Here is a 27661-nt window from a genome sequence, read left to right as displayed (position 1 = left end):
CCAAACTTTTTCATTTTTCAAGACTCAGCTTAGGTACCAAGGGCTCAGGAAACATTCCTTGATTCCCCTAGAGCTGCGGTGGGGAACCTGCAGCCTTGAAGCCACAGGTGGCCCTCTAGGTCCTCAAGTGCAGCCCTTTGACTGAATCCAAACTTCACAGAACAGAGGACCTAGAGGGCCACCTGGGGCTTCATTGCTGCAGGTTCCTCACCCCTATCTTAAATCTGTACTTCGGTTGCATTCCCCATTAGAATGTCTATAAGCCTGTGACCCAGTGCCCTCAATAGCCCCAGCCTCACATGACTAGTATCTGGTCTTGGGGACCAATCCCAAAAGTTAGAGTCTCTCTTTTTGGTCAATCCCCCAAACAAGAGTTAATCCAAGAAAATCTCCCAATATAGCTTAGGTTTATCCTTTATGTGTGTTCCCAAATGTGAACAACAGGGTTCCTAGCCTCTCTGCACACATGTACTTTAATAAATGCCTATTGCGTAATGTAGCCTTAATTTCAATCCACAGAAAATACAGGCAACACAAAGGACTCACATAAAACACAGTAATCCCAACATTCCAGTGAATTAATCTTTAACTCCACAGACAACTTGTGAGGACCTGGACTCCCTTAGAAGCAAAAAAGGCTTGTTAAAACTGCTAACTCACAGTACCCCTTCCCACTGGACCTGCATTGTTCAAATAACTCATGGGAATAACAAAGTGTCAAGGTCAGCATCTGGACCGCTTCTATGACTAGTCTCTTAATAGGGGCCATATGGGCAATTTTCTTCAAAGCAGATGCCGTTCAGGAATGACGTGAGTAATTGTTTTCTTTCCCTAGAAAGTTCCCTGAACTTTCCACCTTGAGAATTTTTGAACTTAGAGATACCCACAGGGCAAGCCCCAAAACTGTCACTGCCCAGGAAATTTCCCTTCTCTGATTAGAAAGCTAAATTCTGGAATCACAGTGCCTAGAAAGACATTGTTCAGGCCCACCTAAGTGAGCACTGATAGGTGCTTCTGTCGTGTTCCTGCTTCAGCTGATGTCATCTCTTGAGCTGGGAAAGTCCATTCTTAGGAACTCTAGTATCTGACCTCCTTAGGATGAGCAAACGTATCATCTTTTGTGCTCATGCTCCAAGGGAGCAGTTACCAATTCTTAGGTGGAGAGAATATTCTTCCATAGTGTCTGGGGAAGGAATCTGCTCTTATTGATGGGGAGGACCCCCGATTATCTCCTTCTTAGGTAGTTAAGCTTCTTAGAAGACTCATTGCTTTGTTTCATTGCTGGGTGTGTGGTAAATGCTTAGTAACTGTTGAATTAAATTCCTTAATTGATAATCCCTCTCTTCACTCTCTCCCTACTCAGATCATCTCTTAGCTTCCAGATGAATCTTGTTTAGGTACTTGTTTCATTACATCTACTGTCTGCTCCAAAATGTTTAATGAGTTCTTAACAAGTTCAAAAGCTTTATGGTCCCTTGGCAGTGGGAAGAGCTCTGAATTGGAGTCAGAAGACCAACATTCCAATCACTGCTCTAACATTTAATCCTTATTTTACTTGATCTCTCTGGCTTTCAGCTTCCTCATATGTAAAATGAGTGGGTATTGAGTTAGATGATCTCTATGGTCTCCTTCAGCTCTAAATCTCTGATCCTAAGTATATATTGTATTTTCCAAAAATCAGTCACTGGGGAAATTATGGTTACATAAAAACAAAAGGTATCAATAAACAATTTTTTAATCAGTCACATTTCATTTATGTGATGTCCTGGGCAATCATAGTTCTGAGCACATCTTTTTTCATAAGCAAAGAAAATAATCTTGAAGTTCTCCTCACTTCTATTTCTGACCTACCATTAATATACCTGATTCCCTCTCCATAAAAAGCACACAAGAAAAATACTCAAGTAGGAGAGATAATAATAAAAGCATTTTATTACAAAATTAAACCTGAGATTGTAATATAAAATAGTAACATCATGGTGATGAAGGCAGTAAGTCACTGCAAAACAATCTGAAATAACACTGATTCCAAGGCAGGCACTTAACATAACTGGTGAATCTAACTCTGCAGGGGGCAAATCTGAGATTAACCAGGTTTATCCTATATTGCTGCAGGCAACTAGTACATCAGAAAGAATAACCTAAACCAGCATCTCAAGTCTCAAAGCCAGGATAAAGTTCACACTGGCCTGGTCCTCTGTAGGTAAAGTGAAACCCTCACTTTGAGCTCCCTAGCTCCCATGGTGCCCCCACCCCACTCTCACCAGTGTCCAGTGGTATCTGCTTTGCCACACAAGTGGCCAGTGCTATGCCTTCTTTCTTGTGGAAGGTGAGTAAAAAGAAAGAGCCCAAACAGAGCTAGCAATCAGGTCTGGCCTCATGGTTGCTATAATTCCCTAAAGACTGACCCACTTGGTACACATAAAGTGCTGTAACACAGTTATATAACCAGAAAGGATTGTAGGGATGAATCTAGCACCTTCCCTACCATTCTGCTAAAAGCATCTGTCCTTTCATTGCATGTAATGTAATAATATTAACCTTGTTTTTATCTCTGTTTAATATGTCTGTTTTTAAAGCTGTAAATTCAGAGGGCAAGGACTGCCTTTAATTTCTTTTGTAGTTGCACAGAATAGTACATTTAAGTGGGAGACTGGTAAAAGCTTTGGTTGGTTGTTATTCATCTCATTCTCCAGAGGCTTCCTTTAAATTTCTTTTCCTTACTGAGCTTTCCACTAAAATGCCCAAAGAGAACTTAAGCAGCCTTTTTAATCTGTTGTAAAGTGCATTTTCTATCAGTCTCATAGTTTTCTGAGCATCAAAGAAAATTCCTTTTTATACACTCAAGCACTAGAAGACTTTAGTAGCAAAAGGAGGGGCAAATTTCAGAAAAGATTTCAATAATGCTGGCGTAAGGATGTGTGGGGACCATAGCTGCAAGAGTGAGGCATGAAAGCTGTCCATCACTCCCAAAGGTAGCTCACCAACGAAGAACCACGAAACTTCTGTGTCTGTGTTTAGGATCCACTGCACGCCGGCTCTGCTGTCCTAGAAAAGGCTTATGGCAGGGGTATGGAACCTCTAGATCCTCTGACTGAATCCAAACTTCACAAAACAAATGGGATTTGTTCCACATGTGGCCTTGAGACTTCAGGTTCCCTACCCCTGGCCAGAGGAAGTCAGGCTGTGCACACAAACCACATCGACTTAAGTGGGTTTGGCTGCGTCCCCAAAGTTGACTGACTATAGCTTTTTATTTACCCAGCCACTTGCGGTGACCATCTCTTGCCTTCCCATCCCCATTAGCTTGGTGCCTTGGCTTTATTCCACCCTGAATAGGAAGATTGAATAATGCATTGTCAATGAATGACATAACACCAGATTACTGGGAGAAGACAACAGAACTCTGTACACAAAAGCAACAAACCAAGGGGAAGGTTAGTGAAGCTAAAATATCAATGCACTTGGGGTGGAAAGTGCTTTACAATATAAGGTATTCAAAAGATCTATGTAAAATGGCATCTTTAGCATCCTTTCCATGATTCTTTAGAGAATAAAACGTTTGCAACACACAAAAATGTAACAAAATTCACTGAGCAGCAGGGAAAAGCAGAAGGCCATGTGTTGCCAACAAAAGATTGTATTTTGGTTGGCTGGCTGCCTCTTTGTATATCTTAATGTCACAAAGAGACTGACCTCAGGAAGACTTTCTCCATTGAATTTTCTGAGGCAAAGGAGTAATAGGGAAAGAAGTCTGAATTGAGGGCCAGAAGACACAGTTCTAACCTAATCTATGTCACAAACTACAAAATTGGGCTAATTATTTTACCTGACCCTTGGTTTGTCGACCTGTTTGAAAAGACTAGTGTGTAATGGGCAGGGGGGCGGGGACTGTTGATAAGGTTCCTTCCAATTCAAACATTTTAGGACCCTGTGGTTTACGGATGTTAGCACAGATCAGACCTGAGAAGATGAAAAGACTCTGGGACCAGCTCTCTAAATAAAACCAGTCAGAATGCAGGGGGTCACTGAACCCTTCACAGGGTCTGCCACAGAATGAGCAGTTCCAATTCCATCTTCCTTGAGGGTAGAAGGGCTTTTCTGAAACCACATGCTAAACAGCAGGAGGGGTGGGGGGGGTGGGGTGTAGGGAGAGATGTACTGGGAATCTCCATACCTCAAGAAGAGGGGACATCTTTCCCTTTAGGTCGAAAGGTAGAAAAAGATTCTGTCTTCTCCTGGACCCTTCCCCACCTCAGCTGTGCCCTAGGTGCTCATGTCGGTGCTCGGGGATACTGGTTCCTTCGGAGGAAGATGTCCTGCATGTGATCCCAAAACTTCCCTTGGTGTGTCTCATTGTTGTGGATCATGGTGGTGAGGGCCTCCCCCTGATCCAGGCCTTGCCAGTAATCTTGCAGCCACATCTCCTTCCAACTGAAACATCAAAGAAGCACTAGAATCATGGAGCTCTCCGGCAGAGTCAGAAGCACAACACTGGAGCCAGGTGGGGGCACCTACATATTATAACGGACACACACACTGAGAGCCAGACTGGGAATACTGGCAGAGGCATTCAGGCAGGGTGGAGCTAGGCTGTGGGAGGTAGGATGCCTTCCCATCGGCCTTGGTTTTTCCCATCCAAGTATGTGTGCCCCCTGTAGCTTGGCATCCACAAGTGACCATGCCTACTTGTTTACCCTTCCTGTAGTACACCCTAGCATGGGACTGAGCATATAGCAGGCACAAAATGATACCTGCCCACGACCTGATGGGACTTAGATACCCCCCACCCCCTCAGTCAGCAGCAGCAGCTCCTTAAAACCAATCCCCCCCCACCTGCCATTTGCTGCCTGAGGCAGCCTCTAAGAACCACCCCATATGACACTGGGGGACATTTACTGTAAAATTGTTGAGCAGCCTTCAGAACTGGCAGTCCCAGCAGCTGTAATCACGTCTCACAGCCCTTTATTTAATATGGACAGCACCTTATTCTCTGCATCACAAGATTCTTCCTCACATTTGCCCATCCCACCCCCACCCCCACCCCCCATATCGGGCCTTAATCTCTTAATATCCAATGACTGCAGTAGCCTCACAATTGGGTCTTCTTGTTCCCAGTCTTCAGCCGGCCCACCACCACCCCACCCCCCCAACAAGGCCACCAGATTAACCTTTGTGAAACACTGCTTTGATTCGTTTCCCCGCTGGAAACCCTTTTAAGGACATACCACTACCTAAAAGTCCTCAGGCCAAAGTGGCCTGAGGCATGGCAGAGAGGCTTGAGTAATCCCCTCCCCCCACCCTCATCTACCTCTTAGAACCAGTTCAAACGCCCATTCCTGTCCACCACAAAGTCCTCCCTAAAGCCCTGGGCCAAAGGGATCCCCTTCCCCTCTCCTAACCTTGCAGAGCACGTGGAGAAGGCGGGGGCAGCCCGCGATGGCCCAGTCCTCCTTACCTGTCGTTCTCGGGAATCTCCTCGAGCCTCCCAAAGCCGGGCGAGGGCTCCGGGCAGGCCATGTGAGAGTGCTGCGCGATGCGGGGGGGCGGCGGCGGGTTGCGGACAGGGTCGGCCGCGTGGGCCCTTTCGGCGGCGAGCCTGGCCAGCTCGTGGTCACAGACGAAACACTCGAAGCCCTCCAGGTAGCTGGGCTGCCGGGGGTCGTTCACGCCCCACTCGCGCTGCTCCAGGCTGTCCAGCAGGAGCCGATTGGTGATGCCCCCGGGCTGCTTGTAGGCCAGGTACTTGGCGTACTCGTCGTCGTTGCGGTCCAGGAAGTCGATGAAGGCGGCCAGCCGCTGCGGCGACTCAAAGTCGTCCACCAGGATGACAGCGTGCTCGTTGGGCATCCAGTCGCGCACGGACGGCGAGCCACGGTACACGGGCACGGCCCCCAGGTGCAGCGGCCGCCACAGCTTCTCGGTCATGTAGTCCTCGCAGATGGCGTTTTCCAGGGCCAGGTGGAACTTGTAGCGGGACAGGAAGGCCAGGAGCTCGGGGTCCTCCGACGTGGCCGTGGCCGTGTCGCGCAGCCGGGGCGGCAGCTCGCGGTTCTGGAGGCACCTGCCGTACGAATCCACCTGGGGGGCGGAGAGGGAGAGGACTGCAGGCCCGGGATCCACCCCGGGGGCCGCCTCTCCGCCCTCACCAAGCTCCCCTGTTTTCCGGACCGCCCCCTCCCGGGACCGCCCCGTCTCTTCGCTGACCCCGCCCCCAAGCCTCCCTATGCTTCCTCACCACGTCCCCAGCCTTCCTGACACGCGCCCCGCCGCCCGCTCCCGGGACCGCCTCTCTCTTCACTTACCCCGCCCCCGCCCCGCCCCCAGCGCGCCCCCTCGCCTCACCGGAATGTAGCGCATGAGCTCGCGCACGTAGCGGTCGCGGTCCGAGGGCACGTCGCAGTGGGACTGCAAATAGAGAAGCGGCGCGTAGCCGCGGCGGCGCCAGGCCGCGCGCTCCTGGGGCGCGGGCGCGGCGCGACGCAGGTAGGCGAGTCCCGGGAGCCACTGCAGCGGCAGCGGGTAGTCGGAGCGGCGGCTGAAGGTAGCGCTGAGATTGAAGAGGCCAATGCCGGGCGCGTGGCTCAGGAGGAAGTTGTTGAGCGGCGACTCCTCGTGGAGCAGCGCCCAGCTCTGATGCGCCAGGCGGGGCAGCGGCGCCTCGGACGCGCGGAAGTCCGTGCCGTAGAAGAGCAGCGCGCGTGTGCGCGGCTCCCGCCGCCGCCGCCGGTCCCGGGAGGCCACGCACGCGCCGCGCGCGCACTCGATGCGCTCCGAGTCCTCGGGGAAGTGGGGGAACAAGCCGGGGCTCCACCATAACAAGACGGGCAGCTCGCCCTCGTCTGGCCCCGGCTTCCCAGAGGTTCGCGCCACTCCCACTGGACCCAGCACCGAGGGCGGCCGGAAAACCGCGCCGCCCCAGGGCTCAGCCCACTCCGCCTCATCTTCGGGCCCCGGCTCCGCCTCGCAGCCGCAAATCCAGAGCACGGCCGCGGCGGCCAGCGCCACGCCAACCCCCGCCATGCCTCCTCCCGGCCCGCCGGCCTCGGCGACGGGGAGGAAAAGCACTCCTCTGCGCATGCGCGTCTCTCCACGGCCAGCTCCCTCCCATCGCCCTCCCACAGTCCGATGGGGCAGGCAGGGTCAAGAACCAGGCGATCCAGTACATCTTAATTTATTTTATTTCTTTCTTTACAAATTAAAGATGCATTGAAAAAATAAACCAGTGAGGAGAAGTGAGAGGCCCGGGGCGTCCCCACCTCCAGCTCAGTGCCTGCCCTGGGACCTGGGTCTGTTCAAAGGTCCGGCTGTTCTAACGGGTCAGGGCCCGGGCTCCTCTGCACCATTGTCCATCGGGCCTCTCCAACTCCAGACCCGGGGGGGCCGGATGGGCGGGGCGGGGCAAGGCAGCGGGGTCAGGGCCAGGAGGGTGGCTCTGTGAGGTATTGCAAGTTGATGACCAGGCTCCTTACAGAACCATCCAGTGTTAAGACACCCCCACAGGAAAGGGGCTTAGTGACAGGGCCCCCTACCCCCAAAGGTCCGAAATTTCGTCCACCTCCGTGATGGGTCCCAGGCTCCCCTAGCAGAGAAGGGGTGGGTGCAGAGAACCCCCAGGGTCTCCACCCACAGTGAACACCAGACAGTGGGGGCAGGGGAGAAACGCTGGAGGGCGACTACTTCCCCCTCCCCCCAACCCCCCCCCCCACCATCCCCCAGTGTCTGCGGCTCCCACAGGCCTAGGAGAGTTGGGCGAGCCTGGAAACACTGGACTGGCCACCCGCCCCGACTCCTGCGCCCCCTACATGTCATCCCTAATATAGGAAGTCACCGATATAGAGCTGAACCAGCTAAAACGGAGGCAGCACCTTAATCTCTCTTCTGTCCCAGTCGACCGCTGCCCCAACCCCCAGGATCCCCACCATTCACTCCTGCTGCCCCCTCTCTTGGCTTAGAGACTGGCCCAAACGGACAGAGCATTCCCAGAGTTTGGGTGCCTCGGCACCCCCAACACTGAGTCACACACAGTGAACTGAGAAACTACATTCATTATGACAGGGTTAGCAGGAAAGAGAGGAATAGAAGGAATACCTGCCAGCAGCAGGACAGAGTTGAGTGGTGAGATACTTGGACCCAGAGAGGGGCTGCCCTTCCCATCCCCTCCCCCACCCTCCTGAGACTGAGGGGATCTCTGCTTACTTATAATATATGCAACTGTCCAGATTTCCCTGCTGTCCTGGGGGCCTGGGGCCCTCTGCCCTGCACCCACTTCCTCTAGCTCAGTAGCTGCCGGATCTCCTTGTGCATGTGACACAGAAAGTCTACGTAGGATGCACCCCCATTCAGGCTCTTGTCCTCCACCAAGAAGTGCTTGAATAACATCTCCAACTTGTCCTCTTGCTTCACCACGATAAGCTAATGCCAGAGCAGAGATTACATGGCAGCATGGTGGAAGTGAACCAACCAAACATCCCTCCTCTACCCACTGTTCTCCAGGACCATCCTTGGCCCCATTAGACCCTGGGAAGTCAATGACACAAGGGGAACTTAGGAAGAGTCATATACCTTCATATATCGGGATCTCTGTGCACGGAAGCTATCAATGAGGTCACGCACCCTTTTAGACAATGGGTTCTCCAGGACTGGCAGGGCACTCTAGAAAACACAGAACTCGCGGTTTCCCAAGTGGCCAAGTTACTATTGTCTCAGCCCAGTCATGAATACAACCCCATGAAGCAAAGGAAAGACAGGATCCGAGATGGGATAATTCCAACCCATGCCTCTGTAATACTTGGAAAAGACTAGCAGATCCTGTCCAAAGTACTAGGTCCCTATAGCTTTGCCTCTACTCATTAACATCACCTACAACCCTCTTCCCCTCCCAGATTTCCTGGGAGCCCGGCCCCTTACCAGGCCACTGTTAATCTGGCTGAAGGAAGGGACGCTGAAGAGGCTCTGGACAACACCTTGCTGCACACTCGCCCCAACCCAGAGGAAAAGGTTAAGCCCGTTCTCCAGTAAGTACACATCCCCCTTGCTGAGGCGCTCCTCGGATGCCCGGATAGCTGGTGGTTCAGCACTGCTTTCCACTGGAACCTTTGTCTGGGGGTAGAGGAGGGAAAGAGGATCAGACCACTGGGAACCAGTGACAATACCAACTTGCTCAGATTCTCCCCCTCTCCCAAGCCAAGCTCTCTCACTCTCATCAGTGCCCATCTTCTCCCCCAAGTTCACTTTCTCCGTAGCAGGAGCTCATGTACCAATCCCGAATCCTCACCAGTGGTAGGAGTCGAGGATAGAAGAAGACATTGGTTTCTGCCACATCCATGGAAGTGACCAATTGCCGGACGTAGGCCCGGTCATCAGTGGTGACCTCAGCCCCGGGCTGCAGGACATCACTCTTCAGCACGCAATTCAGGTAAACAGGGAGAAGCTTCATGCACTCTGGAAGGATGAGCTGAAGGAGGAAGAAGGGAAGAGGAGAAGAGACACTGAGAGACCCTGGGGGAATTCCTCTCAAAACCAAACTAGGCTTCCTCCCTTCTTTTCGTCTCCTCTCAAGCCCAACGTAACGTCAACTCTTGACCACACACTTGCATCCACCCCTTAGTCTCAAACCTGTCCAGCAGAAGAAGGGCTGGCACAGTTCTTTCGGTAACAGGCCAGGATCTGGGCACACTGGCTGATGAGAGCATCACGTACTGTCTTCACAGGACTACTCAGTACCCCCCGGTATGCTAAGAGAGAAAGAATACAAGGCAAGTCATTCCAAGTCACCCTGCTATAAAAAGGCGCTAATAATAACAGCTAGCATTTACATGGTGCCTTAAAGTTTGCAAATGTGTTAGAAATACCTTGCTTTATCCTTACAACAACACTAAGAAGTAGTGCTGCTTTTCTTATCCCCATTTTAAGGATAAGGAAACAGAGGCAGACAAGGTTAGGTGACACAACTCACCTCATCAAACTTAACAGACCTCTGATTTCTGTCCCCCAACACTTCCCCTGCCTACTCAGGTGCCCATCCCTCACCAAACTTGGCCAGGTAGTTGATGAGCGTGTCAGTCTCACAATTCCGATATAAGTCAGCCAGCTGGGTACAGCAGTTCAGTGACAAGTTGTGGATACGGAGCCTCCGCTGCCCTGCACAGCTTGTGTAGAGCAGAGCACACTGGACAGGCAGAGATGAGCAAGAGTCAGACAGTCCCTTCCCCAGCAGCCTCCTTCTTTGCACTGGCCCCCAACAGACAGCAGAATAACTTGAGGGTGGAGAGGTGTTAGGTTGGACCTGTGATTTTATTCAACTTTGCAGGGAACTACAGGCAAAGAAACTTCCTCTACGGTACCTATCAGCAGTAACTGTTGGCCAAGTGACAGTCTGAGAGTTGTCTGAGGGAGTGAGAAGTTACTTGGCCCCAGTCATAGTGCCACAATTAACGTGACCAGAGCTCTCAGAATGGCCATCCAACCACTGCTTCTCAGACAGACACACTGACAGCTCCTTGCTGGATCTCATTTCCTAACCTGGATGAGGGCTCCACTATCTTCACTGAGGCGATCATCATGCTTGAATTCTACAGTCACTGTCTTGTCTCCATCCAGACCCGCCAGCTCCACATCTGTCGTGTTGCTCATGTAGAATGCTCCAAAAAAATCTGTTGCCCGGATACCTGAGGTCACAGAGACAGTGCAGGACAAAGGATATGTAAGAGCACTCCTCAAACCGCACCTGAAACCTCCATCCCCTATACATCTCCTCTTCCCATCCCAGGACCAACCAGTGCTTGTCCGGACTCGCATCACAGCATCAAAGCCAACATCCTTCTGTACATCTCTCCGTAAGTCACTGAGGAAGCGCTCCTGGTCACTTTCCACCTGCAGTTTCCCAGGCCATGAGTTGCATCACTGATTCCCCCCATAGTATGGGCCATCCCCTAGCCACCCTCCCAATACCTTCATCAACTACCCTCCTCCCTGACCCCTCAAGCCCACAAGCTGTCTCTAGACACCATCCTTATCAAGAGTATAGGTAGGACAGAAAACTCCCAGTTCTGCCAGTCTTTGTTGTTGGCCAGTATGTTTGAGCATCCAGAGCCCATACCTGGAAGCAAGCGTACTTGTAGATGGAGCCACCAGTATGATGGGGTACTACGCCAAGGGTGGCCACATCTACATACTGGTTAGGAAAGAGAAATAGGTCCACACAGCAGCCCTGGGTCACACACTCCTTGGCCAGGGACTGATAGAAGCCTGTTTGTGGCTGGAACAGAGTCTGGGAAAGGAGTAAAGAGGATAAAGAGTTAGAGTCAACAAATATTTTATTACTTATTGAGCACTGTGTGAAATACAAAAAAACTGTAACAAGTCTACAGGGAGCTACTATGAATCCCACCTTATTTCTGAAACAGAGTGTATCAATGGATCAGTGCGGGGTAGGAGAAACGTGGCAGAGGCATACAATGCAGTTTGTAGGGGCTAGGATTTCTCATCTAAGCCTACTTGCCCCATCCCACCTTCTCCTTGTCAGTGTTGAGCAGCTTCCTGTCATCTCGGTTCTTCAACTTCCCGGGGGCTTCTGCAATGGGCAGAGATGTATGGAACAAAAACAACTTCCCTGGACACTCAGCAGCCTATAGATGGGGCAGGAAGAAGAGCCATGAACACCTACTAGGCAGACACTTCCCTCTAGCAACCAACATATTGAGGGACTGGTTGTTTGAAACAGTTCCTAAAGGAGATGGAGTCATACCTGACACACACTACTCTAAATACTCCATGACAGCTCTATGCTTACCTTCAGGGCCTCCATTCCAGCCTGAATGACGGGGGCAAATACTGTCTCTGTCTCCCTTGTATCTGCAAACATTTCTGGAATCTGGTCCAGCAAACTGAAGGAGTAAGAAAAGTCAGTCTGAACAGCTACCTCCCTTATCTTCCTACCCATCTAGGGCCCAACCACCAAAGCCTCCAATCCCAGACTGTACTCCCAATTACAATTCAATCCAGCACATATTATGTGCAAGACACTGTGTCAAGCACTGGGGATGCAAATATAAAGTAACACAGCCCTTGCCCTCAGGAAACTTAACATCTACTAAGGAGAATAAGAAATGTACTAACTATAAAGAAGTCAAAAGGACAATGAGAAATTTGAAAAAAAAAAAAAAAAGAAAAGAGCTGCCTTTCAGCTTGTTGGAAGAAGGGGAGGAGAAGGCACCTGAGGTGGTCCTTAGAAGAAAGGAAAGATATTTAATAAGTCTGGAGGTTCACAGAGCAGTAGTATAGTTTGGCTGGAACAGACTCTGTGTGGATGGGTAGGAATGGATGTTGGGAGCCAGACTGTGGAAAGCCTTGAGAGGCAGGCTAAGTTTTTACTCTATTTAGGAGGCAATGGGGAGCACAGAAAGTTTTTCAGCAGGACCACTTAATGAGAGGAGTATGTTAGGAAGATCACTCAGGCAGCAATGTGAAGGACAGAATGGAGAAAGTCGAAAATGAAAACAGGATCCCACCTGAAGGTCCAACCAACAGCTCTGTCCTTCCCTCCTCCCAGACCCCCATCACAGGTCAGGGTGACACAAACAGTTGGCCCTGGAACCCACCTGGTGATGACTGTTCGGGACTCACTGACGTTGACCAGGAAGCCATCCAGCAGTGGCACAAACATGTCAGCCACATCAGACACCACCATCATCTGTGGCTGGGCCAAGGAACTCTTCACGTTGTAGAAGTGCAGCACTTTATTGTACGTGACAAAGCCAACTCTGATGGCCGATTCTTCTGCCCCGCCCTCCCTGTAGGAGGGGATACTCCTCAGTAGATACCCCCTCCATCTACGTGCCAGCTTCCCCATCACCCAGAAGCATAGCAGGTAAACAGTCACATTAACAGCTCAGTTGCCCCACCACCCTGGGGGGGGGGGGGGAGGTTAAGCTCACGGTCCCTCACCTGGGCAGGAAATCCAACAGTGACTTGAGCTCCTCACAGAGGAGCCGGACAAGGCCACTCCTGACAGCGTTGTAGGAGACATCAATCATGAAGATGAAGGCAGGGGGATGAGGGAACTTGTTGTTCTGAGGTAGAAGGACGCATGAGGGGAAAGGAGAGTTATCAACAGACTGAGTGAGGAGCAAGAGGATGAAATGGCAAAGAAACAGGATGGGCCCAAACTGAGCCACCTGTCCACCTCTCTCTGACCTCACCTTGCAGTAATCCACAGTAGCCAGGAATTCATAGGAGCCTAGGGAAAGCTCAGGACGGTCATAGAAGTCCACACGTTTACCGGTGTGATCCAGGTGCTGGAAATACTGGGGAGGAACTGTCAAAGGGCACAGTGGGAGGTGACCAAGAAAACTATTTTATCAATTTCCATGAATAAGGAAGGGAGGCCCTATACTGAGCTCAGACTTCAAACTCTAAGTTTCATTCCTATATGTTCTCAAACTTTCCCAATATTTTTCAGATGGGGCAATCACAGACTTGGCTGCTGTAGCCCCAGACACTCCCAGCCCCTCTCCACAGACTGACCTTCAGTAACACAGCTGCAAAAGCAGCACTGGAAGCGCCTCCCGCCTTCAATAAACTGCATGAAAGGGCACATGTAGGCTTTGCAGCGATTGCAGCGCACAGGGCCTGACTCCCCATGGTCCACCACATATGGAGGGGCCTAGGGAAGAGAGGGGAGGAGCTGAGACACAGGGGAACTAGGCTGGGTCCAACATGAGGAATGGCCACTGGGGCAGGGCAGAGGATTAACAACAACCTAGAGGAAGAAGGGGGTGGGAGAAAAGGGCAGATTTGAGAGGGAGGAAGGGAAAAGGGGAAGGGACCAATGGTCACAGGAAATATGTCCCTCAAAGGATGGGTACTGTAATCTCCCCATCCCTAAAGTGAATTCCCTCCTTGGAGAGTTGAAGAACAGCTGTGCTGGTCCCATTTAGATTCTCCTGGGAGCTTTTACTTCAGACCCTCCTCAGATTTTCATCCCTCCCCCTTAGTGATTAAGACTCCTTGCCCTCCTTGCCTCAACTATCCCTAAATATGTAAGATTCCTGTCCTTCCTCTAAATATTTATGACTCCTGTCCTTCCCTTAAGTATCTATGGCTCTTGCCCTCCACCACTCCTAAGTATCAGTGACTCCTGTTGTTCTCTTGGGTTGATGAACATGAGCAGGTGAAGCTCATCCAGCCAAGGACCCCACTATCTCCCTAAGACTAGAGCAGACAGATTCATCAAGTAAAATAGAGATGGGAAGCAGGGGCCTCTGGGGGAACTCCAAAATCTTCAGCCAAACTCAACCTTTCCAAAACTAAATGGGTTAGGATGAGAATAGTCATCGACATAAGGCCACACTCAACTACCTCTTCCCCTCCCCTCAGGAGGGTTTGTGAGGCCTCTGAGATACATGTGCTATGGATACTCCCACCAGGATCTTACTTGGCAGCTGTTTAGTTCTCATTATCCAAGTAGTCTATTTGTTAAGGGACTGGATAACAAGATAAGGATCTAGGCAGAAGAGAAAGATTGCCTTCCCCTGACCCATTCATGTTTGGAAGATGACAAGGGGAAAAATTGAGCTATCAGCTATGTCTAAACTCCCTAGAACTGGTTCCTCAAACCCCACCTTCCCCATTCCCACCCCATTTACCCAAACCAAGTATCTTGTCAGACTGGCTAGAACCTCCAAACCCCCTACCCAGCCTTATCTTTATAATTCTTTCTAAACATAGGCCTCAGAATGATAAGCCATGACGCCTTCAGCTCTATCCATGCAACTAAAGTGCCATCACCCTCTGCAATTGGGTGGCATAGGTAGAGTGCTCAAATCATGCCTGGGATACTAGCTGTGTGACCCTGGGGAAGTCCCTTAACCTCTCTGAGCCATTTTCTCAACTGCAAAATGGGATTAATAATAATCGGATTGTTCTATCCAATAAGACAGTCTATGTAAAGCGCTAGATAAATGATGACTATTACTTACTCCCACTTCCCTGGTCGCCCAGAGGGGCTCCCGGCTCCCTCCCAAGCCCACTGCCCAGCACACTTACCTCCTCAGGGGGCAGCCTGGCCAGCGGTTTGATGACAGCTGCTAGGGGTACCTGAGCCTGCTTGGCCATGTCAGATGTGCAAGGGATGTTATATGATGTACAGCGGATATATCGGGGACTTGCATTTCCTGCAGGAAAGCTTGTCTTACTGAACACCCCTATCCACAGACCCTATCACCACACCACGCTTTGTTTCTTGTCATAAGGGGTATGTCCTGCTTAGACATAACAAAAACTTAATTCTCAAGCTGTAGACCATGGTTACGTATACCTCCATCCAAATTATGAAGGCCCCTCAGGGATGGGAAAGGGAAAGACTCCATAGAAAGGTGTCAGTGCCCTGCTCACCTTGGTCTTTCACTAGAAAGTTGGTGGTAACCAGGGGAGGGACTTGGCCTCGTGCTCCAGTGACAAATGGCTCTGATCCCCGGTTATTCCTGTCATCTTCAATGACCTGGATCTGCAGGAATGAGAATGGGGTAAATGTAAAAAGCAACAAACCATACCAGAGAAAGCAAAGAAATGGAGGAGAACAGAGCTGTACAACAAACTCCACTGATTCACCAAGCAACAAACCTACCCACACCCATCCTCCTAAACTAGGTCCCTTTCCATGGAGATACCAAGGAATGGATTATAAACCCAATCCCCACCCTTGATAATCCCCACTCTCAAGCAGCACTCTTAGTGGGCAAAACTGGGGGATGGAAGAGGGGTATGTCAGTTGGCTGATGGGCTGGGCAATGAAATCACTTAACCCTCACGAATGGTTAACCCTACCCTGCCCAACCTCTCTTGATGATTCTAGGGCAATCCAAATACAGACACTTAAGTTGATCAGATTCCCTCTCCCCAACAAGACTTCCCTTTCTTTCCCATAAGTTACATTCAGTCAGAATGAAAACAAATAGTAACAAGGTGAAAATGAATCTACCTGAAATGACCCCACACTCAATGGAATGGGCAAAGAGGATAAATGGTGAGGTGGGTAGGGGAACAAGTGCTGCCTTTGTCTCAAAGGAGCACTAGACATGAGCACAGGAAAGATGCTGCATCTTGCTACCCCAACCCTAATCCTAAGACCCTCTTAATCCTTATGGTGGAATAGAGAACATTATTTTAGTCCAAAGCTTCCTTTTACTTTACAAAGATGCTGAGGGGAAAGAGGAGAAAAATTTGGTGGGCCACTGATGAGATTCTTGACCAGCACGGTCATCTTCAGTCACCCCAGGATGGGGTAAAGGAAGCCAACAGTAAGGGAGAAGAAGACATGCTTCTGATTCCCCCACCTCATATTCCACAGTCCTCCACAGAAGAGGGAGGGTTGAAGTCAACAGTATCCAAGAGTTCATGAGGAAGAGGTCCAGAACCAGCTACCCCATCCCTCAACCCAAGCTGGCAGGCCCTCTTATAGACAGCTTAGTCCCAAAGCACCAAGGCCCTATAGGCTAGTGCCCCTAACGAGGCGTGGACTCATCCACAATAGGTACACCAGCATCAAAGTGAGGAAAATCTGACCTCTACTCTCACCCAGTCTTACTGGGTAATGTCTCAGGGAAGCTAGTGGCGGGGCATGTATTAATCAGGTGAGGTGAGTGGAATGGTGGCTTACTTATATTAATAGAGTTTTCTAGAAATTCCACCCCCCCCCCCCCCCCCCCCGTTCTTCATGTGCTGCTGTTCCCAGCCCTGTACTTTCTTTGTAACATAGTAAGCAGAGACATGCATGCTGTTCCTGCCAGTGGGAGGATGGGTGGGTTGAAGGATGAGAGGAAGGGGTGAACACAGTGAATGAAGTGAAGCTGAAGTCACAGCATGCACGGGTGGCACCAACACGGAGAAGACGCGCACTCCCCACCCCCGGACTTACTGGGCTGGGAATGGCATCGGGGTCTATTCTGTGCCTGGTTTTCTGCTGAGGAGGCAGCTCATTGAGTTGCTTTTAGTTTGTGTTTTAATAATAAAGGCAGCAAAAGGACACACGGAGAGAAACAAAAGAACAAGCAGATGTTACTTCTCTCAGCCCTGAGGGAGTCAGACACATACATCTGGAGCTCTGAAAACATCGTGAAACCAGGTTCTGTCTGGCTGTGGGAGCCCCTGCGTCCCTGGCCTCCCAGCTCAAAGGCTCTGGTGACTCAGGGTGTGATGCAGGAGGATAAGGAACAAGGCCCAGACGGATGCCAAGCAGGGAGAGTGTGGGGAAGAGCTGGGCAGGCAGAGATGCTCCAGGAAGGAAAAGGAGTGTTCCTACTTGACTAGACACCGAGCAGGTAGCCAGCCACCTAGGAGAATCATTGTCCCACTGAAAGGGAATGACCTCAAACCAGCTGGTCTTCTATGGCTCCAAAGAGCTCCAATTACCTGAGGAAAGCTCTGCTCACTCTACCCTCAGCCAGGCAGGCTGCCCTCACAGTAATGGCTCCTCCCTGGGGACCAACCCCACAGAGAGTGGGAAGAAAACACGATGAAATACGATATCTTGAAAGTATCAGAGAGCAACACACCAAATGCTGTGACCAGAGTGATCGGGGTTGAGGGGGGGAGGTGCTGATTCAAGAGAGAGCAGCCCCCTGGCATCCAGCCTAAGTCTTGGTGGTTCTGAAGTTTCCAACCACTTCAGGGATAAAATTCATTCACTTTCTGAAAGGAAGTACTTCTGCTGTAGGCCTTTCAACTCATATGCCCATAATAAACAGGGAAAAAACTCCCCTCAGTATCATTGAAACTGAAATGCTCCAGGAAGGAAGAGCTCTGTCTAACCAGGTGGCTAAGTGCAGGAGAAATGGTCTCAGCCCATGCTCCAAAGATGAGGTAGTCAGTTCGCAAGGTGCATCTATCAGTGACATACCTCACTAAAGATCACCACAACTCCACAAACCTTGGAGGTTCACATTATGTCCTACTATATCCCCCTCCTTGTTACAAATAATAACAACCAAAATTTACTCTCAACACCCCTCCACAAAAAAAAAGGGATGATGAGGGAAAAAGACTGAGCAATGTTGCTTAAGATTTGTTCCAATTCTCTCCAGCTTAGCACACACATACACACACAGGCCACTACTCATGGCATACATGTGCACAAACAGCCACAGTCACAAGACAGTGTACCTACAGGACTAGGGATGGAGTCAGGATCCAAGCGCTTCGGGGGAGGTGGCTGAGGAGGCCCAGGTTGACTGGCAAAGTTGGGTGCTCCGGAGTAGGCTCCCCCATAGTTGGGTTGAGGGCCTCGAGCTGGTCCAAAAGAGCCTGCAAGGGAAAGACATGAGGATTATAATCCCGTAACTTCCTCCCTATCCTCTCTCCCAAGGCCTAAGGCATTTCACAAACACAAGAGATAAATGCTAAGGTACAGTGATATAGCTCACTCACCACCAACTTGGAAAAATCAAGTGTAAAGAATACTAACTAATCTTGGAGTCACAAGTCCTGGATCAGATGCTTAATAGCTGTGTAACCCTGTGCAAGTGCCTTAAACTTCCCTAAGCCTCAGTTTCCCTATGTTAAATGGAGCCAATACCTGCACCACCTATTCTATCAGGTAAGAAAAACACTCTGTAAATCTCCAAATGTTCTATCACTGAGATTATCGAAATTATCATAAACTCCTGGGAAGGAGAGCTGCTGACGATCTACCTTCTGTCCCATAAAGAAAATCACTAGTCAAACAAATGGTACTTAAATTCATGGCACATGGATGGCCAGAGCTCCCAGCTCTGACAAAGCCAACATGGGGAAGACTCACCATTTTGTTGTAGCTGATAGCCTGGCTGGGAGGAGTGCATAGGAGGTGGTGGTCCTGGGGGGCCAGGCATTGGGGGGTGAGTTTGTGGGGGAGGTGAGGATGCATGGTTGGACTGGCTCACTGAGGGCCCCCCAAAGCTCTGTCCAGGCATGGATGGTCCAGCAATTGAAGGAGGCCTGGGGCCCCCTGCTGCTGAGGGTGGGAAACTAGAAGCCTGCATAGGGGCAGAGCGCTGTGGGGTTTGAGCACCAGGATGACCCTGGGCCAGGCTAGTGGGTGGAGCCAGGTTCTGAGGGTAAGAGCCATATAGACTGGAGCCTTGAAAACTTCCTGAAGCTGAAGCCACTGATGTAGGTGGTGGCCCTGAAGAACAGAAGCAGATAAGTTATTGCCCCAGTCCCTAATTCCTGCTTATTTAATAAGCTGCTTCTCTATCCACAAAGCAGAGGTGACTGTAATTATCCCATTTTTTGGTATTAAGAGGCACAGAAAAGTAGAGTTAAGGAACCCATCACAGAACCTTCTAGCTTATATCAGCTATAGCTACCAAAGACCTGGAAAACAAAACTCTCAATGGCAAAGCATTTGGCAGTGTCCAGTGGTTCCATATTAAAAAAAACTGGTATAATTAATGGAAATGTCACTAAAAATGCATGATCATCTGCTTTGCCGTTGCACCTAAAGATGCTGTGCCTTCCCATCTGACTCAAAAACTGAAACCCCCTATATGTGCTGTATCACCCATTAGAGGAGCACATACTTTCCCATTTACACTCCCAAGGTTTATGCTTTGGACACAGCAAAGGCTTAATAAATGTTCTTTCCTCCATTCCTTGGGGGACAGGCAAAGAAAGAAAGCAAACAAAGTCTTTGCACCCCCAGGCACTCACCGTAGCCTAACCCTGAAGGAAGAGGGGCAGCCGGGCCACTGATCTGCATTCCTGCCATCTGAGTGGTCACCTGGGCACTGGTTGGGGGAGGGCCATAGGGCTGAAATGCAGCTGGCTGGTTCACCAGAGGGGCCGCTGGGGCTGGCACAAATGGCTGAGATACAGGGGGCCTGAGGAAAGAGAGAGAGTAAAGGTAATAATGAGATCTAGGGACCCTAGCCCCAAATGACCTTATCCTTCTTTCTCCCAGCCTGGGCTGTGCCAAAACTTCATTTTTCCTTTCATATCTACACACAAATAGTACAACTTCTTGATTATCCAAACTGTGAATTTCTTCGATACATCAAGGACATGGGATTTCACTGGTGTGATATTTTTCACTGCAGACACTGCAATCCCTCTAACTTAGCAGACTGTCAATAAAAGATCCTATGCCCCAGTCCCCCCAAAAATATCACCCTTCTGCCAACCTGGTGGTAAGGCTCTAAACTGAATCAGACCAATCCTTAGACAATAGTATCTGTCAACAGTATCACTGAGATCACATTCAAAGCCTTTTCACCTGGGAAAGATCCACCAGAGACTGTATTCTAATATCAAAGCCTTCAAGAATCCAAAATCATCCCCTCACTACAATGAGGTGTTGGGTTAAATATTCATGAGACAATACTGTGAACCTTTTTTTTGGTGGCATTTGTGGCAAATCTAGTTCTGAACTTCAGAGCGCACAATCATATAACATCTCCACCTTCTCTGCCCAAGCCCATCACTGATATTACTGCCACAGTATAGCAGTCAGTCCAGGGGCTAGAAGTGAAGGAGCCCTGCATTATACAACAGTATACTGCTCAAATGAATGCAATCTGAGACTTCTCCCAAAAATACACATGTGAGCTATAAAGTAAAAAAATTCAGAGAGCAGTTCATCTTAGGCTGACATGTTGCATGAGTATAAGAGGCAATGCTTTCAAATGTGAGTTGACTGGGAAGAAGGAGACTAAAAAACTTTTCAGCTCCTCTTAAATAGTTCTTCATAGTGTGGTTCCATTATTTACTTTTAAAGTATTTTGCATTCTTCTAACATCAGACATAAGAGGCAGCTAGGTTGCACAGTGCATAGAACACTGGGCCTAGAGTAAGGAAGATCTGAGTTTAAATCTGGCCTCAGACTCATACTAGCTGTGTGACCCTGGGCAAGTCATTTAATCTCTGTTTGCCTTACTTAATCCACTGGAGAAGAAAATGGAAACCACTCCTCTATCTTTGCCAAGAAAACTCCAAGGGCAGCACTGACATGCTATAATCCACAGGGTCACAAAGTGTTGGACACAACTCAACAACAACAACAAAAAACATCAGACATATACAATTGTTTCAGAGACACTATTCAAATATTAGTACAAAACCGCATTTCAAATTATACAAGTTGGGAAAACTCATTGCTAGAAGAGTTGTAAAAAACTGTACACACGTTGCTGCTAGAACTGAAAATGAGTAGAATTTTTTTACATATAAAACTTAACAAGAATCATGAAATTTAACCAAATAATGCCATTATTGGGAATATACTTCAAGAATGTTCTCATAAAAATTAAAGATATACAATAGATATGGATTGAATTTATTTAGAACTGAATTTTCATAAATATAGATGTATTGGACAACCAAAATCAGTATCTGGTGAATGGCTGAAAGAACTATAGTATATCGGGGTAATGAAGTGGACTATTGGTGTACTACAATGGCACATCAAGGATCTGTGATTTCAATGGTGAACCAATACAAATTTCAAACCATCTAAATTGTAGAAGACAGGTCTTAGAGAGATGCCTTAGGCTCAGAGAGGCTGCGACCAGGCCACCACTACATAGCAAGAGTCAAAAGGAAGTTCTGAACTGGAGTCATGTTGCCATTAGACATGATAAATATAAGAAAACTAAACATATTTGGAAAGGTTTCTATGAAGTGACATCAAGTAGAAACAGAGAGAGAAAACTCTACACATAAAAATAAAGATCAATTGCAGGAAATCACAGATTGGAAGTACTTTCAAGGCCTCTTCAACCCCTTGTTTCACAGAGTAGAAAGTTGAGGTCCAGAGACGCTAATTTACTTGTCCAAGTTCTGTTAAGCACTAAAGGGCAGAGTGGTATTTCTGCTGCCTTAAAATGAGAATGACAAACAGAAAAAGGAACAACTAATAAGCTATCATGGTCATACTGTATGTATTAAATTTTAACTGTTATTAGTTATAAATGTATGTTTAATTGATTTTGTTGTCTAAAAGTTAAATCAAAGTAATTTAAAGGAGCCTGGCTAAAATGCTACCCTTGGAGTACATGTTAGAGGCCTATAATATAACAAGGTCCTTCTGGTGTTTCTGTGGAGAAAAAAAACTCCCTTGCACAGAAGCCCAGACAGACTTGCCATCCCAAACTCTATGCTAAAGAAGACTGTATTACCATGAAGACTTTATCCTCTCACCTCTTTCTTTAATTTCTAATCCCCAATTACCAGCATTCATATAGAATGTTTACTTTTAAAATTTTGTTATGTATGGTTTCATTTCTATTAGTTTTATCTACCCTCCTACACCGTGGACAAAGACTATACTTTGAATTCTCTTGCACTTAGCTCATTAAGCACACAGTTGGTACCCAAAGGATACCTGTTTTATCAACCACCCTTGCATTAGCATTCATGATTAAGAGCTCATTCCATTCTTATCAAACATATATTTATCTCATGGCCCCAAGAAAATAAAGGTCACTTGCCACATGTTCAGCTAACAAAGGTCAGGAAGTTTTCCAGGCTATTTCCCTCACTTTCTTTCACCCCAATGTATAAACCTAAATTCTGGGGCTTTCTAGCTTCTCCTTCATTAACCGAAAAAACAAACAGCGCCTGGCACTGCTCTGCCAAATGGTTTGGATGGTTTCTCATCTGGGCCTTCCTGCTACACCCCTCACAAGTTACATCCCAGTCCTCACTGCTTCTGCCTTTGTGAAATGGAGGGGCTGCTCTTTTCTCTGTGCTTTGAGACAAGGCTGGCCTGAGTCCAGCCAGCCAGCCCTACACAGACCCTAATGACAGGAGCATGCCTGAGGGATCTCAAAGACTCTTCCTATTATTTCTTAGGGGCAGATTCAGTAAAGACAGTAATGTTAACCACTGCATGGTGTCTGGATAAGAAAAAAACCCAGTGGCAGAGAGCCTAGAGTTCAAAGAAGAGAATGTGAAACAGAATGCTAGCTAACAGGTCAGTATACCAGCAATAGCAGGAAGACTGAGTAAAGAAAATGAGAGAAATAAAAAGATGGGGAGAAGGGAAATAGATCAAGAAAGGGGAGGAAGGGAAAGGAAATGAAAAGGGAACAGAGAGCAAAAGGAAAGGGACCCACTAGCACTGTTCGCCACTTCTCACATAGCCTATTTGTCTGAGATTAACCAAGGGTGACACAAACACTTACCTCTGCATCTGAACAGTGGAGCTTGGCCCATTCTGCACATCTCCTTGGCCAAACTGGCCATATGCAGACTGGCCACTAGGAACTCGGGCTGCAGTAGAGGCTGGGGGTGTTCCCGAGGAAGGTGGTGCTCTTGGCACACCTGAGAGGAATGGACAGAAACTCAGTGAATTATCTAAAGGTCTCCTTTTTTCTACCCTGGACCAGAGGCTCAAAATAGGGATCAGTGAGCTCAGATACCTACTGGCCACTCCCATTGCCTCACAGTGAAGATGACACTAATGACTGTCAATTCTAGCCATGGAAGCCATCCTTGTTCTGGGACCCTGAACAGCAAGCTGAGCCCTCTATCAGCCACAAAACCCTTCTGCGACCTCCATATTGAATCTGTTGCCAAATCCTGTGGATTCTATCTTCTCAACATCTCTTATGTACAACCCTTTCTTTTTCAACACAGGCCCTCATCACCTCAAGTCCAGGCAATAGCCTTCTCTGGTCCATCTACCTACCTCAAATCTCTTCCCTGCTCCGCCACCAGTCATTTTCCTAAAGCAAAGATCTCTGATCATATCATCCTACCACTCCCCAACTCAATAAACTTCAGTGTCTCCCTATTACCCCTCGGATCAAATAGAAAATCTTCTGTTTGACTTTCAAAGCTCTTCCTAATCTGGGTCTCAGTTTCCTAATCTGTCAAATGAAGAGTTTGACTAGATGAACTCTTAGATCCCTTCCAGATCTAAATCTATGATCCTATGAACCCATTTTTATCCCTAAGAGATAACTTCCCCTCCATTATTCATTTCTTCTATACCACTTCTGTTCTGCCTTCAGTTAGAATCACAGAATTTCAGGGATGGTTGGGACCTTGGAGATCATCTAGTCTAATCTAATCTGCTGAAATAATACAGAAATAACACTCAGTGAAATTAAAATGACTTGCATAAGGTGATATATAGCTTATTTGTAACCATCAGAGCTAGAGGTGAAACTCCAGTCTAAGTCCAGATCAGAATATTATTGAACCAAACTAGCCTAGTTTCTTTTGTTCTGCTCTCAGCGGAGGCACACACTCCAGAAGGGGCATGATAAACCTGACTTTATAGAAGCACATATTTAAAACAGCACTGGCCTAGAAGTCAAGACCTGGGTGCTGGTTCCAGCAGTTCTATTTACTAGCTTTGAGATCAAATCATTTTAAACACTGTAAGCCTCATTCTTCTCATCTGGAAAACAGGGATACTTATTTTATCTACTTCACAGGGTTGTGAGAAAAGCACTTTCTAAACCTCAAAATACTATATAAATGAAAGTTACTGTCATTAAAAAGTATGTGAAAGATCTTTGTGAAGTACAAAGTGCTTTATAAATGTAAGGTATTAATACCTATGAATCATGGCAGGGCCCCAGATTTGATCCTGCTTCAGAGATAGCTCTTCAGGCGATGCCAAACTCCAGTCTGACACGTTGGGAGTTAGAAGCCTAAGGTGGACTCTGTCATGACCAAAGTCCCAAACCAGAACAGAGCAGGGACATACTACAAATCTGACAATCTGACAACTTGTTTTTCACCTCAAGTCAGTCTCAGCATTACCAACTTTGAATTCTAATACTTTGTTCTCATTTTTCATATTTCTTCCACAAGTTCTCGGTGGTCTCGCCTCTTCACATTGCCATTAAAAAAACTGAGTTTGGCACACACCAAAGATGTACTCTCTTCTCTGAGTAACTTGAAATAAGGTACAGAGTCCCATTTGCCCTCACAATCAGTACTACACTTCCTGAAGGAGTAGTACAATAGAACACGAATGGTATAATGAATGTCAGAGTGATTTTTCAAAGTCCTCCAAACACACATGATACCCAAAAGACTGAGGTGCCTGAAGGCTGTGACAGAAGCAAATGATCTCAGCAGCAGAAATCAATAAAAGGCCTAAAGAGTCAGATGTGCAAACTCTATCCCTTTTACTGAATAGCCAGTTCCTCAAGTCATTAGACCTAGTTAGTCCTGAAGAGCCAAACCCAAACACCAGGAATAGTTCAGGAATTCTCAAGGTAGACCAAAACAGGACACAGAACAACAAAGCTCCTACCACCCAGAGGCCTGAAAACCACCTACCCCTACTGGGCACTTATGCCCCTTCCCTGTCTAGTCCTTGCCAGTATGCCCAGACTGGCGGTAGATCAAGGAAACTAGAACAGTACCTCATAGTGATATCTGTAAGCAATGAATTATCAATGGATACAACGTGGAAGCTACACACCCATTAAATGTCACAAAGGTGAATAAGAACCAGAATAGGAAAGAGTATATGCTAAGTGGCACATAGAAAGAAAGTCCCTCAATAGGATGCTGCCACCACCTCCTCATAGCTCACAAGTAACTCAAACACATACCTGGTGGAGGCAGTTGCTGATAGGCTGGCATTGGACCATTGTAGGCTCCGTAAGGACTAGGGGGGACTACGGGTCCTGGCTGCCCACCATAGCTGGATTGATATCCTGCGTAGCCAGGCTGAGGCTGTCCATACGGCACCCCAGGGGGAGCTGGCTGATTGACATTCATCTTGAGTGCATCCCCAAACCGGCCTCACCTGCAGAGCCGGAGAAAAAGGAGAAGGGAGATAGGGAAGGTTCAGAAAGGAGCTTTCCAAAGTTGCAACATATTGTATAAGTGATACTTAGCCCAAAGTGGGGCTGAGGCTAGCTAGATGTCTGCTCTGAGTCAGGATATGGTTGGAGCTCCTACCCTGTACCTCACAGTGCAAATAGTTCTCCCTGGAGTATAACAGCAACCCCAATTTCCAAGTTGTCTGTTTCATTTCTCTAGCCTGGCTCACATTAACACAACCAGATTCTGACAGAATACTTATATGCACAATACAACTCAGGTAAATTCCTCCTCACCCCACTCCCCCGCTTGAGATGGTTACATTTTTGTCTCTGCACACACAGAGAAAGGTTAAATGACGTTCACTGAACGGTAAACAGTGCAACAAACATGGCAGAATCTGGACGAGTTGTCTGGCAGTAGTAACCCTAAATGCCACCGCACCTCCAACCCTTCTGCTAAGGAGCAACCCTTCCAGTCCCCCGCTCGCGGGTTCTTTGAAGCTTAATGCTGCATTCGCAGCTCCTGCCACCTCCACGGCACGGGCTGTCAAAAGGGTCAGCGAACCGTACAAATACAAAAGGAGAAAAAAGGAGGCAGGGGAAGAGCAAGAAGTTTCTCTCCCTCGGAAAAGGGGTGGGTGGGAGACATGAGCCCCCCAACAAGCACATGCCGCAAGGTGCACACGCGTGGGGGGGGGCGTCCCGGGTGACAGTCCCGAGGGGGCGGGGCGGGCTCTCCTTGGCTCAGAAGGTTGGGGGCTGCCCCTGTGGAGGCTGAGAAGGAACTTGGAGAACCCAAGCGGCCGGCCGGTGGGTCCCCAGCAGACAGCCGGGACTAAAGGTTGGGAGGGTGGGCAGGCAAAACGACGGGATCACCTCTTCCGGTCAAAGAGGACTCCGTGCTGGGTGACCCCCGCGCCGCAGACCCGGAGGAAGACGGGAGGCAAGTGGGAGGCTGGACCGGATGGGGCCCTCGGCCTCGCCTGAGAGTGATGGAGTGAAGGCCCGTGAAGGGGGTCCCGGCCCTGTCCACTCCCGCCCGGCCGCAGCCCCGCCCCCGGGCTCCTCCCTTCCCCTGCGCACAGGGCTCGCCCAGGAAGGGGCCCCAGGACGTCAAGTCCGTCTCGTCACTCCCCAGCCTCCTCTCAGGCCTCCTGTCCTCGACCTCTCCCCCGTCTCGAGGGCCTTACCCGGCTCCGGCTCCAGCCCCTGTCCCAGCTAAGCTCCCGGCGTCGTGACTCTCAGGCCCCACTTCCGGTTCCGAGCCGGCCGTCGTGTCGCCGCCGGAAGTGCCTCCCCCGCGCACGGAGGCCTCAGCCTCCCGGCCTGCCACGTCCTCACTAGGACGAGGCGAACGAACCCGGATGTTGCGCGTGCGCGGACGCCACCGCCGCCGCCTCCCTGTCATGGCGGCGGCGGAGGAAGCTTTGCTGTTTCTGACGTGTTTCCGCCTCTTGCGATGGTGTTATGTTAGGGCCGTGACATCCCGCCCCTTTCCCTAGCACCGCCCCCTCAACCCACCCTAAGTCTAAACCTCGATGGCGTTAGACTCCGCAGGTGAGTTGGACGCCCCGTTAGCGCTCCTGTGACGTGTTCATGACCTCTCACGCCGGGCCCAGGGGAGACCCTGACGCCAAAGGCTTCAGTTTGGAGGCCCAGCCCTAACAGGCGGCGGAGGCTGCGTGTTTTCTTCTGCCGAGCCGAAGGCTCCGCTCCGGCGCCCTCTGCTGGTTGCTTGAATGCATGCAGAAACACACGTTGTATGTAGAATGGAAGCTCTTCGAGGACAGGCACCCCTCCCTTTTCAAACCATATCCCAAGGGTATAGCACGTTTACGGGCACATAGAAAGAGACCATAGACTAGCTAATTGTGGAGCCTTTTTCTCAAGGA

At 49.0% G+C, this 27661-nt stretch overlaps 2 protein-coding genes across 5 annotated transcripts; both read right to left on the bottom strand.

Moving 5' to 3' along the window:
* Positions 1–1907: 1907 nt before the first annotated feature.
* On the bottom strand, positions 1908–7086 carry FUT11 (fucosyltransferase 11). 2 transcript variants are annotated; one of them, XR_005008983.1, is made up of 4 exons: positions 6346–7086; positions 5459–6081; positions 4178–4434; positions 1908–3331 (listed from the first exon to the last, which is right to left on the bottom strand). XR_005008983.1 is itself a non-coding variant. In XM_036735969.1 (3 exons), the coding sequence occupies exons 1-3, from the start codon at positions 7078–7080 to the stop codon at positions 4275–4277; spliced, it is 1518 nt and encodes a 505-aa protein (XP_036591864.1). In that variant the 5' UTR covers positions 7081–7086; the 3' UTR covers positions 1908–4274. The 2 variants fall into 2 exon arrangements, 1 of the variants encoding a protein (XP_036591864.1); XM_036735969.1 differs by having other exon boundaries at positions 1908–4434.
* Positions 7087–8030: 944 nt separating this feature from the next.
* On the bottom strand, positions 8031–27269 carry SEC24C (SEC24 homolog C, COPII coat complex component). Of its 3 annotated transcripts, none has more exons than XM_036735966.1 (24): positions 26960–27102; positions 25554–25750; positions 23160–23298; positions 19690–19859; positions 18800–19162; positions 18167–18303; positions 16919–16987; positions 15397–15508; positions 15049–15176; positions 13528–13666; positions 13203–13318; positions 12949–13073; positions 12603–12794; positions 11795–11888; positions 11514–11630; positions 11102–11272; positions 10779–10875; positions 10525–10670; positions 10033–10171; positions 9619–9737; positions 9278–9457; positions 8911–9102; positions 8566–8655; positions 8031–8415 (listed from the first exon to the last, which is right to left on the bottom strand). In XM_036735966.1, exons 2-24 carry the CDS (start codon positions 25720–25722, stop codon positions 8275–8277), a joined length of 3345 nt encoding a protein of 1114 aa, XP_036591861.1. In that variant the 5' UTR covers positions 25723–25750; positions 26960–27102; the 3' UTR covers positions 8031–8274. The 3 variants fall into 3 exon arrangements, with proteins under 3 accessions (XP_036591861.1, XP_036591862.1, XP_036591863.1); XM_036735967.1 differs by lacking the exon at positions 26960–27102 and adding an exon at positions 26646–26805; XM_036735968.1 differs by lacking the exon at positions 16919–16987 and having other exon boundaries at positions 26960–27269.
* Positions 27270–27661: the final 392 nt, after the last annotated feature.

Source organism: Trichosurus vulpecula, chromosome 8 (genome assembly GCF_011100635.1).
Source record: "Trichosurus vulpecula isolate mTriVul1 chromosome 8, mTriVul1.pri, whole genome shotgun sequence".
Taxonomy (NCBI): domain Eukaryota; kingdom Metazoa; phylum Chordata; class Mammalia; order Diprotodontia; family Phalangeridae; genus Trichosurus; species Trichosurus vulpecula.
Note: the sequence above shows the minus strand (reverse complement) of the source record. Positions and strands in the feature narration are given on the sequence as shown.